Below are 20,785 nucleotides of genomic sequence, written 5' to 3'. Positions count from 1 at the left end.
TATCAGCAATGCTTTTATACTTTCATACCTTCATAGTTACTGTGGTAGCATACTGTCTGGTCTTTACATGTTGAGCAAAGGTTAAATCCAACACATTTTGCCAATCAAAGTTCAATGGCAATTTGTGTGTGTGTGTGTGTGTGTGTGTGTGTGTGTGTGTGTGTGTGTGTGTGTGTATATGTGTAAATATGGCTATTGGAAGGAAGCCAAATGTGATGTACTGAACAGGCACAGTACATTGCATGTTCTGTACTGTATGTGTCCTGCAGTCGATAGGAAAGGGACTTTCAACTAGGAGTGTGTGTGTGTGTGTGTGTGTGTGTGTGTGTGTGTGTGTGCGCGCGCGTGTGTGTGTGAGTGTGTGTGTGTGTGTGTGTGTGAGACTCTTAACATTTGACCATAGGGATATTAATGCAAATTATGCAAAGATTTAGGATTCCTGCACATATGAATCTTTTATGTATCTATGTGTGCATGCATGCAATTGTGATGCTCTGCAGAATGTGATAAACTTTGATCTGTCTTCCTAGAATAGTTCTATCAGTAAAGTTATCTGTGCTATCTGTCAGTTCCAGATAAAGCTGAAGAACAATATAACTATTAGCGAACATGGTTCATGACACGGCGATACACGGTGCATGACTTCATTGTGTCTGGACTTTCAGCCACTGTTTGCTCAATCAGATAACTAATATACTGTAAGTCAGTGAACTGTAGGGGAATATATTGCAAACTGTATTGTGCAGTGTTGCAGGTGAATTGTGCTAAAAAAATATTCTGATTGAATTTTCTGAGTATAAAATACAGGACTGCATGTTAAAGTCCAGGTAAAGCAAAATCAGTGATTTATTTCTAAACACATTATACATGTTAGAAAATACTTTAAAACATGTGGAAAGACTATAAACAGTGTAGTACTTAATTGTGGAGTTGGACCGTTAAACAGTTTTTCACCATTTCTGCGTCCAGGCCTGAAAAATTAAGCCAATGTGGAAGTGCCTTAAACCTGCATCCAGCTATATATCAAGGTATTTCTGTATGTGTGTCTCCTGCATGCACAGTACAGCAGCGGGGGCGCAGAGTTGCTAAATCTCTAGACCAGAGATCTTCAACAGGGGGTCTGGGGCCCGTGGGTACTGCATGGGGGGGCACCATGTTATTGTTCATTTTTTGGAAGTTTTTAAAAAAAAAATGAAATGTCTTAACATGACTGCAATATATTATTTTCAAATATAAATCAGCCTATTTGTGAAAAAAACATTGATGATAGGTTTACTGGCCTATATGTAAGAAAATCTCTAAGGCAGCAATCCAAAGATACAGTTAATCCTAAGGATTCACTGTGCCACATGTATTTTAAACATTAAAACATGATTTATAAAATCACGCCAACGATTATTATTTTAATAGCTTAGTATTCTATGTACTAGAAAGGTATGTATAAAGCCTTTAGGCAGTCTACACATCATTGTAGGCCCAATTTAATATGCAACTTAACAGGTAGTAGAGGGTCCCTGCTCCATCTCTCTCTCTCAGTAAAGGGGTCCTTGGCTTAAAAAACGTTGAAGACCACTGCTCTAGACGGCTCGTTGATTGCAGTTCACCGGCTCTGCTACCAACAGAGAGCCTACGTGCCCCTGTACAGCAGACGGGGTTAAAAAAAAGCGACTAGCGACAAATCTAGCGCCTTTCTGTAGAAGAGAGAAGCCAGTATTATTCTGACTGAGGTGCAGCAGTGAGCCTACGGGCGTTTCATATAGTGGACCAGCGCCTTGCATGGCAGCTCTGCAACTATCAGACTGAAATTTAATCTCAGATAAATTGTTCACAACAACGCTACAAGCAGCAATACTGGGAACCAAGCATTTCATAGTCTATATCCTTTGCGTTCCACTTCTGGGATTGCTCTGGTGATGCAGGAAATTCTTCTTCCGTTTCCTTCTGCTTCCTTTGTGTTGGAATTTTAAATTCGGTGGATTTCTGAGGATTCTGGTTAACTGCTCCTCAGATCTCTGCATGGTAAATTGAGACAGCTAGCTAGTCTATCTGTCCAGTCTGAGTTTTCTCTCGCATGACTATTTTGCAGCGGCTCTGTGCGGAGCTTTAGCACCACCCATGACAATTCTGATTGGTTTAAAGAAATGCCACTAAGCACGTTTTCCTCCAATCCCTAAATGCTATGTGGAGTAGCCAGACCCTCCTCCAGCGCGCCAGGACGGTCTGGCAAAACAAGACTAAGCATTTTATAACTGCATTTTGTGTCACATGTTGTTTGTGACAAATTACACAATAAAGCTGTGGAAAACAATACTGGGAACCAAGCAATTGGCCCGTTCCAAAAAAACACGTGCTCCAAACAGGGACTGCACTAATTCTACCTTATTTCCAGCAGGGGGCGACTCCATTGGTTGCAGAAAGTTGTCCGTTTCTATAAAAGACAATGAGAAAATGACCTTACTGCTCAATTGATTTATTACCTCAATAAATATTTTCATAAGTTTATGGCCTCAATCGCTACTTTCAAATCTTCTACAATATAGCATGGTGTTGATTTTTTTAAATTATAGTCCCATTTATTTCAAAAAAGACAGGGGTAGTGTTGCCAACTTGGCACTTAGTACTAGCTACTTTCACTGGAAAAAAGTTGACAACACTGAGCAGGGGATGCTTTAGGGTGTGGCTACATGCTGACTTGTCAATCATGACAAAGGCATAGCAATGTGTATTCATGGCACCGTGTACATTAAAATAGCCTTGAACTTTTATTTTCACTTTATCAAGCTAATTGGAACATTTGGTCGCCAAAATGTGTCTTGTTCAGCATTCTTCCAACAAAACTAGCTAGCTACCACTAGCTGGTTACTTAAGGGAAAGTTTGCTGATTTTCTGGCAGCAATACCCGGAAGTCTGCATTTACCCGCCAGTAAATCTCCACTGGATGACTTGCTTCAGAAGGGTTTTCTATGTATAATTCTAAAGTTATATCTAATATAAATTGACTTACGGAATTGCCTCTTATCTAATATTATCATGCAGCTTGATCATGCACCATCAGGACGCTATATGTACTTTTCAGACTACATTTTAACAATTAGAAATAAATAATAAAGTTGAGTACTTTGAAAATAAAATCAGTATTCTCAGTGGATTAAACAGTTGACTTTTATGCCCAACAATTGATTAGACAAGAGTGCCTATACAGCTGCCCTGCTGGGAGACTGCACATGTCTGTCTCCTGTGATGTGGGTTACAGGTTCAAAATCTCAATCTATAGTCTCATGGGCCTCACCAGTTGGCTAACAGTATTATGTGCTATTTTCTTTATTTCTTTTGACAAAAAAAAACAAGACCATAATTGATGTGATGTAGGTGTGTTTCTTCACCATCTTCTCTGGCTTCTCCATCTCCCCCTTCATCTTCTTCTTATTACCTTTCTAATCTGCAGCCATTGCAAGACTTTGGAAACTGATAAATTGAACCTAACATCACACAGTTATTGGGAAAGGGTGGTAGGTGATGAAGTGATGAACACTGTGAGATGAATGAGTGTGCTAGCAACTGCAGTTGTTGTTGTTCTGTTTTTAATTATTTTTTTTACTGTTTTTATGTAAAGCACTTTGAATTGCCCTGTTGCTGAAATGTGCTATACAAATAAAGCTGCCTTGCCTTGCCTTATAGTATTTTTAGACATGTTCCCTCAAAGTATCTTCTACCATTGGACTCTCTGAGATCACTGAGAGCACGGAGATGCACTGCTCAACTGCAATATGGCTTGATGGCTGGGATAAACCTCAGACTAAACCTCAGCAAATGTTTAAAGTGGCTAAATCCCCCTTTGGACTCTATCTGTGTACATGTCTGTCAGTGCAAACAAAGTACGTATCTGACAAACTTTTTAAAAGGTCCTGATTGGGATATATTGCAACAGACCATTATGCAATGTGTATCGATGTACAAAAGAGAACACTTTTTTCTTTTTTTTAACATGCTGTCTCAAACTTTGCATAGTATTGAAAAATACTAATACATTGAAACAAAACAACAAAACAACAAAAGAAAAGACTTCAGCCAATCCAAAGTTGCTGTTTATTTGTTTACCACATGTTCTGTTTCTGCTTATTTGTAGATCAAAGTTCATCATCTAACCCATATCAAAGTTTCGCAAATGTTTTTACTCTTCATTTTGGCCTGTGGCAGTCAAAGCAGAACAAGAAGCATCATCATTCTTACGTACTATACTGTAAGTACTATAACTACAATTATTTCAAATGTAATGATAAGCCACATTCCCATTTAAAACATTGGGTATGTCCTAATGTGTGTACTGTGTTAAATAAATGTACATAAGATGATATTAAATGAACATAAACCTGATCACTACAGATAAAAATAGTCTTTTGCCTAACTTTGTAGATGTGTTGGTATTAATGTGCACTGTCCCTGTTAAATTAACCAGTGGTTTGTTTTTTTGATCAATATAATCAACGGATAAGGCAGCTGATAAGTTTATCTTAGGGACTTTGTGTTTGGAGCACGCCTTGATCACTCAGTGTTTAGTAATGAGCGTTTATCAGTGACCTAATTCACATGGAGCTGTTAGCTAGTTAACTTCATTGACTAACTTTGCATTTTTACAAGAGTAACCATCAGGAAGAATAAATCACAGAAAATAGAATAATTCTTAATTTAATGGACTGCAAGTGTTACTTCTTTTATTGACAAATGGACAACACAAAGAAATGTGCCTAGATGTGACTAAAAACTAGATGTAAAGTAAATACATTGTGACCACACAGCTGCTCTTCATGGATGTCTCAATTATATTAGATGTATTGAAGTATTATTTCATTAATAAAACCACCAGTATCTGAAAAGGCTAAGCTTTAATGTGCTTTATTCAATTAAAATATATCATCCGAAGTCCTACGTGCATTTAAAAAAACACATAAAATGCACCTTTAATGTGATTAAAAAGGGACATTTAAAGATGTAACTGTATTCATCAGTTTTGTAGGCTTCTGTGCTTTGAGGCATGGGTATCTTTTTAAACCTTTTGCCTTTGTCCCTCCACACAGGAGGGTGGGGTGGACTTTGAGCGTTCAAAGCACTGTCTGTGCCGCCCAGTCCCCAGACAGAGCTAAGGGTATATAAAAGTCCCGAGCTGAAGCTGAGAAATTAGTCTCAACTGAGTACTCGCCAGTACCAAAGGAGAGAGCTTCAACGAACCCATCATGGGGGACTCAAAGCTCTGCCTTTTGCTGCTCCTCAGCACATCTGCCTTGGCTTGTGAGTAGTTGGCTTAGTATATCAATGTAAAAAAAATAATTGGAGTTAACATCTTTTCAATATGGCGTATGATTACCCACTGTTGTTTTTTTTGCAAATTATTTAATCACATTTTTCCTAAATTGTATTATATTCTGTTTACAAACCTTTAAATGTATGTTATAACAAACTTTAAAAAATAACATGGAGACATGCTACAATAATAATGTTTACTGAGGACCTATGAATTAGTGTAGTTATAGTAGTAAAGGCGTTGTAGTCAGTCGCATTAGAATTACTAAAGAGTGATTTATATGACTTTTTTTCTTGCCCAGTTGCCCAAGATGAAGATCAGCCAGCCTGCTTGCGTAAGTTACACCAAAGTACTTGCTGTGATCATGCTTGTGTTAATAGTTGAGAAATTGTGTTGACATCCAGTCTACACATTGACAATAATTTTAGGGTAGTAAATAGATTGCTTTTACATAGAATTTTTTTCTTCTTCTAGTGGCCCAAAGGTACAAGACCTTACACAAGTATGAATACCAGTATGAAGCTGAATCTTTGAATGCCATCAACGGAGCCTCACAGCTCAAGAACGGACCCAAGGCCTCTTGCACGGTATGAGAAAGATCTTTTATAGTCATCTTTAGTCATCTGATTTTTTTTTTTTCCATAAGAAGTTTCTCAGAGAGTGAATTAAAAAAAAAACATTTACCTTATTTCACAGGTTGAAATTGAAGTGCCTCAGACATGTAGTTTCATCATCCGCACCACTGGCTGTAGCCTGAGTGAGGTGGTCGACATGGAGGCAGCGGGCAACCCTGTGTTCAGTCCTGCACCCAGCTCTGATGCCTTTGCTGCTGAAATGGAGAGGTATGTGACTCAATGAAAATTACTAAAGTCAAAGATTATTTTTTTTTAAACTGTATTATCAATCTGATATTTTTTGGAGGTTTTTCACTGATAGATAAACTCAAATATCATACATTTTCTGTAGATATCCTCTGAAGGTTGTGGTTGAGGGTGTGTACGATGTGAAACTTTACCCCGAGGACGGTGAGACAACAACCATCCTGAACATCAAGAGGGGTATCATCTCTGCCCTGGCTGTGCCTCTACTGGAAGAAGATATGGTACATTCATTAACCAGGAACATGCTTACAAATCTGCATATTTTAGTAGAACCATTAAAGTAAACCAAGCTGATTTTACAGTTTTAAAATAATTGCCTGTAGTACATTTTTAAATATTTTTTTCTCTTATCAATATTAGAGAACAAAATCAATATTTCAGCCCACTATCCATGGCAAGTGCAAGACCGATTACAAAGTCAACGCGAGAGAGGATATTGCAACTGACATCAGCCTCACCAGGGACCTGTCCAGATGTGACAAATTTGTCCCAATGAGAGATCACACCAGCCCACTGGCACTTATCTCTGGCATGGTAAGATCACCAACTGTCCATGGTCGCAACATTAACTTTTTAGACAAGTCTTCAAGAGTTGATTTAATAAATACCTACTTCATGTCAGCTGTTCCACTAGAAACATATACTGTCCTATACATCCAGTCTTGGATCTCCCCGGTGCATAGAAAAGACTAATTATGTTGTGACAGCACCAAGAGTATTTTTTTGTAAGTTAGAAGAAAAGAAAATACATTAGTTAAGTTGAGTTGACAAAACAACAATGTTGAAAAGACAAAAAAGGCACTACTGACAGGAACTAAAGTAAACTATTCAACTATTTCACTTTGATTAATTCACTGCATTAATATGAGTTTGTGTCTATTTTCAGCACTACCCTCTTGCCCAGCTGGTAAGAAGCTCCCAGTCCTGCAACTACAAGTTTGACAATGAGAAAAAACACATGACCTCTGGGTCTTGCACAGAGAACCACATCCTCATTCCCTTCTCTCACAAGTAAGTCCAACCTTGTATTAGACTCTATGAAATGTCTTTTACGTGTGCATACTGATGATACACATGTCTTCTTCAACAGTATTTTTAAGCATGTGTATTCCTACAGGGGAGAGTATGGAGTTACCAACGTTGGAAAGCAAGAACTGACTCTAGTTGAGGTTTCTCCTCACAATGACAGAGTCTTTGACCACAGTAAGCCCTTTGTTTCTTTGTATTTTGTTTTTCATTTATAGTTGATTGTTTTAAAATGGTCACTAAATATAACATTAAGTCATTATAACCATGTTGCTTGTGTATCACAGGTGACATTGTCAAGGGTCTTCACATGGAGGCTGTTGAGGACAAGAGTGCTGTCCAGGATAAAGATGCAGGTCTGAACCTCCTGAGAGAACTGGCCACTCTGCCCGAGACCGAGGGTGAGAGGAGGGCCCACCTCTTCCACAACATTGTCACCATGGTCCGTGGAATGAAGACTGACACCCTTAGTCCCGCCATTCCTGAGGCTCTTGCAGTGTCCCCTGTTCTGACCTACCAGGTCTTGGCCCAGTGTGGAACCCCTGAGTGCAGCAGTGCCATCATGCAGATCCTCAGGACTTTTGATACCTCCTCAGTCGAGGTTGATGCCGGTGTTTTTGCTATGGGACTCGTATCCAATCCTTCTGCCCTCTTGATCAATGACATGCTCGAGATGGCCAAATACAAACCCAGCAAGCCCATCATGTATGCCCTGAGCAATGTTGTCAAGAGGTAACCACACTTTATTCCAGGTTAAATATCGCTACATTAATTAACAATAGTAACATTTTACCACTTTGTGTAAAAAAAGATACACAGACTTTTAATTCCATTTTTTTTTTGTTCAACAGGTTTTACAAAGCTGAGGGAAAACTGATCCCTGAGATTCACTCTGTTGCTGAGTTCATGGCTGCCCAGTTGGGTGACTGTTCTGGTGACAATGACAAAACTTTCATGACACTGAGAGTGGGTAACCTTCCCCATAGATCAACATTTCATTGACTGCCAACACAAATAGGCAAAATATTAACATGTCCAAATAATTCTAGGTTATTGGAAACATGGCTCCAGCTCTGGTATCTGCTGGCCCCGGACTCAGATCTGCTGTCATCCAGTGTGTGAACCAACCTGCTGCTTCCCTGACTGTGCAGCAGGCTGCCATCCAAGTGTTCAGGCTGACTCCCATCCCTGAGGAGGCATGTCAAATTATTTCAAAGGTTCAACACATCATTGGAATACTTTTTTCTACTATGTACTCATTTTATTTATGCCTATTGGTCACAGGGCAGAGAGATTCTCATGCAGGTGCTTTTGGACAGTGCCAGCCCCATGCAAAAGCGTATTGCTGCTTATCTGGTACTTATGAAGGACCCCCAGCCCACTGAACTGGCCCAGCTTGCTGATGCCTTGCCCAATGAGCAGGACAAACAAGTCAAGAGCTTTGTGATCTCCCACATTACCAATATTTTGTCCTCAACTGAGCCAGAGACCCAAGAGTAAGTGAAAAACAGTTTCAGCTTTATTTATATTTCTTAAATGTGTTGTTTCACTACATGCTGAGTAATCTAAGTGTCCGGATTTGAGCACTATTGGATGTTTAACAGTAATACGTCTTTTCATTCCTGCAGATTGAGACAGAAGATTCGTGATGCCCTGCAAGGTAATGAGGTCGGGCCCACCATGGACCCCATTAAGTTCTCTCGCAACTACAAGATCGGATCTGTGGAGGGTAACATGATCTTTGAGGGTACCAGCTACCTGCCCAAGGAGGTCATGCTTGAAATGACTCTGAAGGCATTTGGCTATGACATTGACATGATGGAGGTAAACATTTTGGGCAGTTTAAATCTAAATTGTGCTTTGAGACTATTTTTTAGTTCGCTAATTTGTAACAGTGAAACATGTGTTACCTTTACAGATTGGTATGGAGGGCAAAGGATTTGAGCCAACTGTTGATGCCCTATTTGGAAAAAATGGCTTCTTCCCTGACACTGCCCTGAAGACAATGTACTTTGTTTCTGACAACATGCCACTCAAAGTCAATGAGATCCTGCAGAACATGCTGCCTGCTCTGAAAAAGGATAGGATGAAGAGACAGGTACGCAGACCAATCTGATTTGCACACAAGACTAAAACCACTGTATTTATGGTGATATTTTTTTCCATAATGAAAATATCTTCTAATAGAGAGTGCACATCTATGTTTAGGCCTCCCAGAACCTGATGCGGGAGATTGGACGCAACCTCAACAAACTCGTGAGGGAAATGAAGACGGCACAGTCTCCAGAGGCAATGGTTTATCTGAGACTTTTAGGAAATGAGCTGGGATATCTGACGACCAACGAAATGGAAGAGATGGCCTACTCTGCTGCCATGATGATTGACAGCATGTTCAAGATGTTCCCTACTGATGTAAGGACACTTTTTTAAAGAGCATAGTGGACAATAAAACAATGCATTTATTTAGAAATTCCTTTCTTTTTTATTATTTAAATATCTTATGTGTATTTTTATTTATCAGATCATGAAGGCACTGATGACCAAGGCTGACAACACATTCTTTGCCCACTACATCTTTATGGACAATGAATTCTTCCTGCCTACTGTCACTGGGGTGCCTCTGAGGATTGCACTGTCTGGTACTTTCACCCCTGGCATTAAGGGTGGACTTCAGATTGCTCGTGACATGGTAATTATTCAAAAATGCATTTTAATGCCACCAATATTTTTTTGAATAATAAACAGCATCAACTAAACATTTCTCATTTCTCCTATGTGTCCACACAGAGTGAAGTGACCTTCATGCCCTCTGCTGGCATTGAGTTTGTATCGCAAATTGGGTCCCACATCCCTGAATATGTCAACTCTGGATTAGAGATACACACCGACATTTTCCATGAAAGTGGCCTTAGTGCCAAGATCTCCATGAAACGTGACAATGTAAAGCTGACCATTCCTGCTCCAACCAGTCCTACTAAGCTCTTCCAAATGACGTAAGTCCAAGTAGAACTTATGGAGAAAACAACAGGCACATAGTGCTTTACAACTTTGGTTGTAATGTTACTACTAAGAGAGCTAATTTAATGTATAAAGGCAATAATTTTATTTAACAATGTTAAAGATAGCCATGTTTGAAGCTTTTGACCTCACCATCCAGGTTTCTGTCATCATAGACCAATAAAAATAATTAAGGGGATCTTATATCTTTGAATGCAGCAATTTAACTTTTCTTTAACTACTCTATTTAGATTAAAACAGCCAAAGTTGCATTCTAACTTTTCTACACTTAAAATTTAGAAACACCCTGGTGGCAGTGACTGGATCACAGGTGAAGACCATTCCCTCTATGGTGATGGATAAGGTTGATGTTAGCGAGTGCACTCCCTTCTTTGCTGGAATGAAATACTGCACTGCTCTGCAGTACACTGATGCTTTCTCTCAGGAGACAGCCCCCTACTTCCCCATCACCGGAGATAGCAAGTAAGCAAGACTTTCCAAACTACCAGCACATAATTGTCTTTTCTAAATAAGTTACCTACCAATATTGGCAAATGAACTGAATTATCTTAATAGATTTGCTGTGGAGCTCCATCCTACTGGTGAAGTCACTGAGTACACAGCCACTGTTGCCTATGAGCTCCTCAAGGAGGGAGAAGAGGGCCGGCAGAAGGTTGACTCTGTGAAGTTTGTTCTGAGGGCAGAAGGTAATGGAAGTTATTCCAAAATCTTTCTTACTTATTACTAGCTCAGTTTGCTCTGACGTTTAGTGGAGAGGTAATATTAACCTATTGGTTGGTCAACAACAGGTTCAGCTACCACTGAAGCCAGAGCAATCATGAAATATAACAGAAGAAAGAATGTCATCACAGCGGACATCCAGATCCCTGACTATGATGTGGAGGCTGGACTCAGGCTGGGTGTTGTCGATGGAAACACCAAGGGCAAAGGAACTCACTCCATCTCTCTTGACTTCATAAACAAGAACATCCCTCAGCTCTCCCTGGTTGGACGTGCCAAGTAAGAAAATCAACCATAAATCCTTATGATATAACATTAATGTGAACCTCATCATTGAGATAATGCTAACTCACTGGCACATTTTTCAGTCTGAAGGCCATGAAGGAAGGTATGCTGCAAGTCCAACTTCTTGTCCCTTCATTCAATGCTGATGCCACCGTCACAGCTAACATGAAACGTGATGAAGAATTGGAATTGGAGGTTAAGAGTGAAATCAAGGTCATGGACGCCACCTCTGAGCAGAAAATTACAATGAAATATGGTAATGTTATTTTCCAGTTAGCCTTTTTTTCAGAATATTACATAAAAATGAATTTAATAGTCGCTTACGTCTTAGATGGTACCAATAATATAGGGCCCTTTTTTCCTGAGAGAAAATTAAAAATTTGATTTATTAAGAGTAAATTTACTCCTGATTAATTCTAACCTGGGGATTAGAGGAATACTTTCTCTTGTCACAGAATTTAATTCATTGTTTTCTATCATTGCAGATGCCAGCAAGTTTGAGGTTGAACTCAAGTCAGATGTGAACACTGAGACCACCAGCTTGCCAAATGCTGATATTGTTGAGAAGTATGGCAACCAAATTCTTGACATGGAAATGGGGCAGACTGACATGAAAGTCCGTCACATCTTCAAGAAGTTTGTGGAGGTAGGAATCTAAGATTTAACAATTATTCACATTTTCTTCGGTAAAAATGTGTAGCATGCATATAACACTGGTTCTCATTGTCTTAGGCAGCAAACATCTACATGGAAAAGTATGGGGCTGATATCCCTTACATTCAGAACTTCAGAGTGCCTGATATCCCTGAGATTTCCCTGCCAGAGACACTGTTCCTCAATAAGTAAGTCTGAAAGCACTCAGTGATCAATATCTTAACCTTTAGAAAATATTATTGAAGGTTTATTGATTTTTACCTTTCTTGTTCATAACAGTGAGGCAAAGGCTGTCTACTACTTCAACAATGAGCGCTTCACCATTGCTATCCCTCTCCCTCTTGGAGGAAGGTCAACAAAAGAGCTTAACTTCCCACCAGCTTTAACCACACCTAGTGTGTCTCTACCCGAGTTTGGACTGGAGATTGTCTCCATACAAATTCCCATCCCAGAGCTTGTTGTCCCTGAGAGCCTTACTCTGTCCATTCCTCTTTTTGGCAAAGCTGAGATTTCAACTCTGATGAGGAGCAACCTATATGACATGGAGGCCTCAATGGCTGCTGGCAAAGATGTTGTGGAGACACCAAGCTACTCAGCTAAGTTTGATGTGAAAGGAACCTCCCCACTTGACATCCTCTCAATAAAGATTGAAGGTATTGTAAAGTAAATACTATTCATGAATTTAGGGATTTTTAGACTGTTATTAACTTACAGTTAAAAGTATGTCATGTTCACTCCAGGTACACGTTTTTAGTTTTAAACTTTAAGTGATGTGAAACAATGTGACTTAATTCAGTTACAATGTTGCAGTGTTTTCAATTTCAATTCAATGATTCAATTATCTGTTATCAAGCTACTAATCTAATTTTCTTCTTTTGTGTTTTATTTAGGCTCTGGAATGTTGGCCATCACTGATTCCATCAAAGCCCATTTGAAAAGCTCTTTGGCCCATAAATTCCTTGAAGCCAGTATTAGTATTGTTGAGGATGCAACCATCACAGACAAAATCAATTTGAAATCAAGCAGCAAGATTGAAGCCACAAGTCCCTTTGGTCTCGATATTGCATTGGAGCACACTGGCATGACTGAAATCAACACTGAAGAAATATCTGCTGAAAGCAACTTTGAGGGAAAGTTCACGGCTGGACCCATGTATGGCAAGACCATTTCAACCCAGTCATTTTCCATCTTCCCACTTAGGCCAGAAGCAAAGATTGATTCTACTGTTGAGTTTGACTCCACCATCGTTAAGGCCCAGAACACAATTGCAGCAACCTATGCCAATGGTGAATTATCAGTTATGTCTAACACCAATGCCTTTGAAGACATCTTGACCCATGTTGCTGAGCTTTCCTTCAAAGACAGCAAGCTGACACTGAAATGTGATGCAAATGCTCTTGCTCTTGGCATGAAGATCCGTAACCAGGCTGAAGCCTCTGCTGGAGCTGGTGAAGTCGTCATGAGAATGGAGACAAATGCAGACCACTCTGAAAACCGTGTTTACTCTTTGCTGACTGCCTCTTTTGATGTCAATGGTCTGGCTGTAAACAGCGATGCAACCATGAAGCTTCTTGAGAATGAGGCTACTCACAAGGCAAATCTGGAAATGAACAAGGATGGTTTGACCACAAGTGGAACAACCACCCTCCAAAGCCCCCTGTCCCTGGAAAACACCTTCAATGCTGGACTTGATGCTTCAAGAGCTACTCTATCTTTTACCAACAAGGCTGCAATGCATGACATCAAGGTTGATAATGCCAACACTCTGACCATTACTCTATCTAGCCTTGACTTCAACTCAAAGGCTGAAGCCTCTGCCAGTGAGTATGCCTCTTACACTCATGATATCACCATTGACCTAAAACCCTACACTGCTTCTGCAAATGTTAAAAACAACTTAAAACTTCTGGCGGCCAACTTCATTAATGAGGCTCAGCTGCAGGCAGAGCTTTACAAGATGGACCTGACTGGAAGCCTGAAAGCCATATATGGTGAGGAAGAGATTAAGAACACCTATCAGGTAAACTATGCTGATATGACAGCTAATGCAAAATGCAGCACCACTGGAAAACTCCTTGGAACTCACATGAGCCACAACACCGAGCTTGAAGTTGTCGGTCTTGCTGCCAGGATCACCAACGATGCCCGTTTCAACTCACAGCCAATGCGCTTTGACCACACTATCCGTTGCAGCATTGTTCCTTTTGATTTCAACCTTGATGCCATTTTTAATGCTGATGGAGACATGACCATGTATGGAAAGCACAGTGCCCAGCTCTATGGCAAGTTCCTCCTTAAAGCGCAGCCCCTGGCTTTTGCTAGCTCACATGAATGCAGAGCATCAGTAAATCAGCAGCTAGATAGCGGTTTTGCTCTTGAGACCACAATTGACAACAAGATGGATACTGTTCTGTCACTCCAAGAGCAGAAAACCAGTTTTAGAATGAAGTCTAAAATGAATGAGCACGCCTTTAATCAGGACATGAGTGTTTACAACACTGCTGAGAGAACTGGAATTGAGGTTTCTGGCACCATCCTCACAAACATCCTCAGTACAGACTCCATGGAGAAACAGGAATTCACCATCTCTTCATTCCTCAAGTATGACAAGAACACATATAGTCAAATAATTCAGTTCCCTCTAATTGAAAATCTGCCTGCCTTCTTGGAAAGCATCAAGGGCGTTGTTGTCCGTGTTGCAGAGGCACTGCAAGACTACATACAAGATGAGGAGATTAGGGCTAAACTTGAGGCTCTTCCCCAGTATGTAAGTGACCTTGTTTCTCAACTCAACATAGAAGGCAAAGTCGTTCAGCTGAAACAGTATTTTGATGATTTTACCCAAGCATATGTCATCTCCACGGAGGATGTTGAAGCCTCTTTGAGAAACCTTAAGGTTACTGTTGAGAAACTGCTGGCTGATCTTACAGTTTACATCCAACACTTTGCTGGTATGGTAAAAGAGGTCATTGTTAGTGGAACTTTCCCTGAAACCCTCATTCAGAAGATTCAGGAACAGTTGAATGCCATTAATGAGGAGTATGACATCAAGGCAATGGTTGTGTATGTTTTTGATACCATGAAGGAGATCATCCAGCAGATTGACTTGGAAAAACTTAAGGGCAGCAGCATAGCATTCCTGCGTGATATTGATTCCAAATATGAAGTCAAGGCTAAACTACAAACAATCATGAGTGATGTGAAACAAATAATTGAGACCTTTGACATGCAAAAATATGTTGTTGTGCTGAAGGAGTTCATTTCATCCATAAACTTTAAAGATCACATTGAGGAACTAGTGAGTCAGATTCCTACTGAGATTTTCAATGATATGTCAGATTGCATTAAGGAAATGATTCAGGATCTTGACATCCTAGGTAAGATCAATACATTCTATGCCAAGATGAGAGAGTTGATTGTAAAGTTTGAGGCTGACAAAAAGGTTCAGGCTGTCTTGGAAAAGGCTGTTGAGCTCATCAAGCAATTTAAAATTGAGGAAACTTTTAGGGCTGTAGCCAACATGGTGAAGGATGCAGACATCCCTACCAAAGTCATGCACATCTTCCAGGGTGCTATCAACTACTTGAAAACAACTGAGATTAAGGATATAATTCAACAGCTGAATATGTATATTGAAACCATTGTGCAAAAGCTGAAGTCACTGGATTACAATGACTTTGTGAATTATGCCAATCAAATAATTGCTGAGTACACAGTTTACGTGAATGAACTGATCAGGACTCTTGAAATTCCCCAGAAACTTGAGGCAACAAGAGACTTTGTCAACCTTGTCTTATCCTCTGTTAGAGGTTTTATGGAAAGACTGAGAGAAATCAAAGTTGCAGAAATGATTAAATCTGTAAAGGATATCATTGACCAGGTTGTGCTTGACAGTGTTAAGAGATTTGCTGAATTTATAAAACAGGGAATTACAGATCTGGATATCAAAGCTGAGATAACCTCTTATCTGGATTGTGTGAGCAAATTCTACAAGAGGGTCATCACCATTGTCACTGATATGTCCAACAATATGGTTGAGATGATTAAGAACATGGCACCTGAGCAAAAAATCATCAGCGAGATTCAGCAGATCATTGAAGGGCTCATTACTGAACTTAAGAAGGATGAGTTGAACATGCCATCCTTCATCATTCCTCTCACTGATCTTGTTGTGCCTTCTGTGAAGTTCAGCATGGACACACTTGAACAGTTTGAAATCCCAACGCAGATAGACATCCCTGAGTTCACCATCTTGGGCTTCTATACTGTGAAAGCCACCACAATTTCCTTTGATGACATCAAGCAGAGAATCGTTGAAATTATTGATTACATTGTAAACTTTGAGATCAAAATGCTTGATGTGGATGCTTTCTTTGGAGACCTGTCCCTGAACTACTTTCCTTCAATTCCTGAGCTGACCTTCCCAGTAATCGCCGTTCCTGAGATTGCATTCCCTACCATTCCACAAATTCCCGTAGAAAAGCTTGTTAAGTCTCTTCAGGTTCCTGATATCACATTGCCAACCATTCCAAATCAGATCATGGTCCCATGCTTTGGTAAACTCTATGGTGAGATCAAATTCCTAACTCCCATCTACACCGTCAAGACTTCTGCTGAGTTACAGAACTCCACTGAAAGTGAAATGACACCTCAATTCACTGGATTCCTTACTTCCCAGGCCACATCTCCAAGTTTTGACATTCTAAATTACAAAATTGACTCCACTGCTCGTATTGCATTCCCAAAAATGAGTCGTGTTGTCCTTGCAGAGACTCTTAAGTTCAACCATCTTGCTCTTGAAGTTGAACATCAGGCATCTGTAACTCTCTATGGCCAATCAGCCCAGGCCCAAGGCAAAACTACAATTAAGGTTATGACTGCACCTTACACTGCTGACTTTATGAACACAGCCTTTTTTGCTATGGCAGAGGGAATGACTTCCTCTCTCGATACAACTTACAATCATGTAGTGGACCTCCCAATTGTTAATGTCAGGAGTGAGGCCACTGTAACCCAGAAAGCAATTGCTCGCCAAGATGGCTTCACCCTCACGTTAGCAGTTGACAATTCAGGCACTGGCAAACTCAATGCTGATGATGGCACCCACAAGAGCAACTTACAATTGTCACTCACTCCTAAGCTTGTCACGTTAACTTTCTCTGGAGACACAGACTCAACCATCTTAAAGATGAAACAGCAAATTACTGCTGAATCTGGCACCCTTAGCTACTTCAAGTTTAACATCCGCAATGAGGCAGAGGCACCAATAATTAAGAACAGTCTTGTTGTGGCATCTGGACAGGTCAACCTTTATGATGTGAAGGCTGAGCTGAATGCAAACCATGACACAGAACTGTATGGTGCAGTGAATGGAGTCCTGTCAAATGGAATCAACATTGTAGTCCGTCCTATTGAGTTTGTCTTTGAATTCCAAAACAAAGGAAATGCCAAGGTTAACATTTTTGAAAGTCTGATTGCTAAGATAGATCTGCAGAATGATTACTCAGCCACCTTCAAACCTAACAGCCAACAGATGAACACAGTAACTCTGGCTCGTCTTAATCAGTACAAAATGTTCTACAACTTCACTGTTGACAATAGTGAAAATGAGGCTGGCATCTTTGTTGCAATGGAAAGTGAGGCCAATCTTGACTTCCTGACATACCCTATCAGCATTCCTGAGATTGACCTGCCTTTTGTTGACTTCCGTACTCCAGCTGTTAGTGATCTGAACTTGTATGAGCAGACTGGATTGAAGAACATTTTAACTACCACTGAGCAATCTGTGGACGTGGATGCCAAGATTGTGTACAAGAAAAGCCAGGCTGCCCCCCTTGTTGATATGATGGGTTTAATCCAGATTCCATCTATGGGTAACCTGATCACAGAGCTGTCTGTCAAGTCTGCCATCATTAATCTAAATGCCAATGCTGGATTGTATGCTGAGGATGATCTTGTGTTCCGTCTGGGAGCTACTACAGCCTCTGTGTTTGAGGGTCTTCAAGCCAAACTTGATGGCACCACCAGTCTGACCACCAAGAGAGGAATCAAGTTGGCCAATTCCTTGTCCCTTGAAAATCGTCACATCGAAGGCACTCATGACAGCTCCATCAGTATGAGTACTGAGACTTTTGAAACTGCTGTCACTGTGGCTACTGTTGCAAAGATTGTCCTGCCTATACTCAATCTGGATGCAAACCAAAATTTGGTTGCAGACACCAAAACCAAAGCAAATGCTGTCTCCACCTTCAGTATTAAGGGTGATTTAAATCTCCCTGTAATCAAGGCTATTGGAAAGGTTGAAGCAGACCACAGTCTGAAGCTGGAGGGAAGCTTTGAGTATGTTTCCATAGAGTCATCTACTAAGGCCAACATGGATGGCACAGTGCTTGAAGACTATCTACTTTTGGGAGTCCTGGATAATGACGCTAATCTGTATCTGAATAAGGATGGCCTACGCTCCACCTCCAAGGTTATTGCTGATGCCAAGCTTAACCAAGGCGCCACCAAAGTCATGGGCATGGATGTAAATGAGAATATTGCTGTTGAAGCCTCCCTGAGCCGTGTGTATGCAGTGCTGAAGTACACTGGCAACAACGAGGCAAACCTGTTTGATTTCAACACCAACGGGAATCATGTTGTCCAGGCTACCATTGATCTTGCCCCAACCTCTTCCTTGACTGCTGATATTGAGATTAATTTGTCTCAGCCAAGCAGCCTGGGTGACCTCACCATCTTTGAGAAAATTGTTGCTGAGGTGACAGCGGCAAAGCAGAAGATCTCCGCCAATGGCAAGTTTGTCAGCCCGCTGTACACCACAGATCTGACAGCTGAAGTAGAGGGCTATGCTCCTGTCTTCAAAGTTATCTTAAAGTCCTCTGCCACCTCGGTCATTGTGCTCTTGGAATATGACATGGATGGTGAGTTGATCTAATTCCCTGAATACATGTGTCTGTTTTATGTTGCAAGCATTGTTGAGCACTAAATCTTACAAAATATTTCTTTCATTAGCTTCTACTAGTGTGGACTTTGAGAATGAAGCTCTGAACATGGTCAGCAAAGTTGTCCTGACACATGCTGAAATGACAATGGATGTCAATCATGTTATTACCCAAGCCTTGAGGTAACATCCTGTGTGTTTTACAATTCATGCTGAAAAATTACTTATAAAATTCTAAGTTTAAAGTAATTAACTCATTTATTTCACATTTTAGGAAAAAGCGCCAGGCTGATAACAGGTAAATATTCAATCTACAGTTTTTTCTACATTTTCATCTTGACCATTTATCTAATGTGCATAAATCAAATTCCTTCATATCAAATATCAGGTAAAGAATTAATTATGTTTTCTAATTTGAAATGCTTTATTTCTCTTAGTTACTCTCGCCACACCCTGAATCTGGACATCACCAGTCCTACTTTCACTGATGTGAACCTTCGTTATGCTGCTCGCAGAGATGGTATCAGTGCTTCAGTATCTACCCCATCCACTGGCTTCCTGGGCCTTCAATTCAATTGCAGAGTCCCATCTCAGATGATGGCAAGGGTCTATGGTCGTTATCCTGTGAGTATCACTAGCATTACCTTATTAATATAATGGAAAACTAAATACCAAAATAAAAATGTAGCTAAAATAATATTTTCTTTTCTTCTGTTAAACAGTCTGCCCCAGAGGTTGATGTTGACATCTTGGTCATCAAATCATCTTCTAAGGATGCTGACAAGACAAACCTGCAGATTGCCTACAACATGGAGGCATCCAAAGTAATGCTCAATGAATTCAAGATGAGACTCCCTTCCATCATCTCTACATTCACAATGTTTGCTGACAAGTACCAGATCACAAGCAACATGGAAGAGTTGAAAAACTCTGTTGTCAACCGCATTAGCGAGGCCTATAGTGCTGCAATCAACTATGACACTCAATTAAGCCAGGTGTCAATTTTCTTCAGGAACATAATTGTCCAGTACCAGAAGACTCTTCAGGTATTTTTGGATGCTGTCGTCAAGGTCTTGAGGGAAACCCAGTTCAAACTGCCTGGGTCTGATGAGATGACCACTCTCCCTGAGGTCCTGAGGAAGCTGACCAGCAGCATTGCTGCAATGCTAGATAAGACCCTCCAGACTATCAAAGGCAACATGGAGGTCTACTACAACTCCTTTGTTGAGCAGATCAGCAGTGTAAAATTGCGTATGCCAGTTGGTGACGCAATCACTGGAGGCCAGATCTTGGATCAGGTCAAAATAGGTTTTAAGAACATCTTTGATGAACTGGTGGACTTTGTAAAAAATATGGAAAGTCTTGACACAATACTAGTGAAGATGGGTGAGACCCTGAAGGCTGTTGTTGAGAAATCTCAGGAGTTTGTTGACTCTGTCAAGTCTGACTATTTAGATGCAGTGTTCATCAACATCAATGTCCTCTATCGTAACCTTGTCACAGTCTTAAAGAATGTTGTTGACCAGATCTCTGCCCTAAATATGGAGCAGCTAAACAATTCATTTGAGTACATCATTGACGTGTTCATTTATGTAGTGGATCTGTTCAATAACAGTGTTTATGATTTCCTGCAGCAAGCTTCAGAGGAGGCTCAAGCCTACATGAAAGTTAGTGAAGGAAGGCTTGAGATTGACCTTCCATTTTCCTTCCAGCAGTGAGGAACCCTCAGACTGAGGCCTAAGTCCAAATGAAACACTACCATCTGTTCAAAACACATGCTTGGAAGAAGTATGGACAATTTGCTCTTTAACCATATTTATAACAATGAGTTCAACAGAAACACCTGTTGTATCATTTTCATTGAGATGGTTTGTTGTGTACAAACATTGAACATGTAAAATTTTATTGAAACTCACCTTCCTGCAATGAGAAAACATCAATAAAATACATTAATGCAATTTG

The 20,785-nt window shown here is 40.3% G+C and overlaps 1 protein-coding gene across 1 annotated transcript; it reads left to right on the top strand.

The window, feature by feature from the left end:
* Nucleotides 1-3,997: 3,997 nt before the first annotated feature.
* apobb.1 (apolipoprotein Bb, tandem duplicate 1) lies at nt 3,998-20,785 on the top strand. The gene is made up of 30 exons (XM_031322447.2): nt 3,998-4,240; nt 5,076-5,286; nt 5,601-5,633; nt 5,774-5,886; nt 5,996-6,141; nt 6,266-6,401; nt 6,541-6,714; nt 7,067-7,191; nt 7,298-7,383; nt 7,494-7,938; nt 8,058-8,172; nt 8,256-8,402; nt 8,491-8,702; nt 8,835-9,030; nt 9,125-9,304; nt 9,415-9,618; nt 9,728-9,895; nt 9,994-10,199; nt 10,504-10,686; nt 10,780-10,910; nt 11,013-11,223; nt 11,313-11,485; nt 11,715-11,875; nt 11,962-12,071; nt 12,163-12,536; nt 12,774-18,803; nt 18,895-19,006; nt 19,098-19,121; nt 19,261-19,447; nt 19,546-20,785. The coding sequence occupies exons 2-30, from the start codon at nt 5,232-5,234 to the stop codon at nt 20,539-20,541; spliced, it is 11,433 nt and encodes a 3,810-aa protein (XP_031178307.1). The 5' UTR covers nt 3,998-4,240; nt 5,076-5,231; the 3' UTR covers nt 20,542-20,785.

This window comes from Sander lucioperca, chromosome 19 (genome assembly GCF_008315115.2).
Source record: "Sander lucioperca isolate FBNREF2018 chromosome 19, SLUC_FBN_1.2, whole genome shotgun sequence".
NCBI lineage: Eukaryota > Metazoa > Chordata > Actinopteri > Perciformes > Percidae > Sander > Sander lucioperca.
This window is presented reverse-complemented; position numbering and strand designations above follow the sequence as displayed.

Coding starts and splice junctions, on each gene's coding strand:
- apobb.1 (XM_031322447.2), top strand. CDS start 5,232: ATGGGGGACTCAAAGCTCTGCCTTTTGCTGCTCCTCAGCACATCTGCC. Junction 9,031..9,124: donor ATGACATTGACATGATGGAG/GTAAACATTTTG, acceptor TTACCTTTACAG/ATTGGTATGGAGGGCAAAGG. Junction 12,537..12,773: donor CCTCTCAATAAAGATTGAAG/GTATTGTAAAGT, acceptor TGTTTTATTTAG/GCTCTGGAATGTTGGCCATC.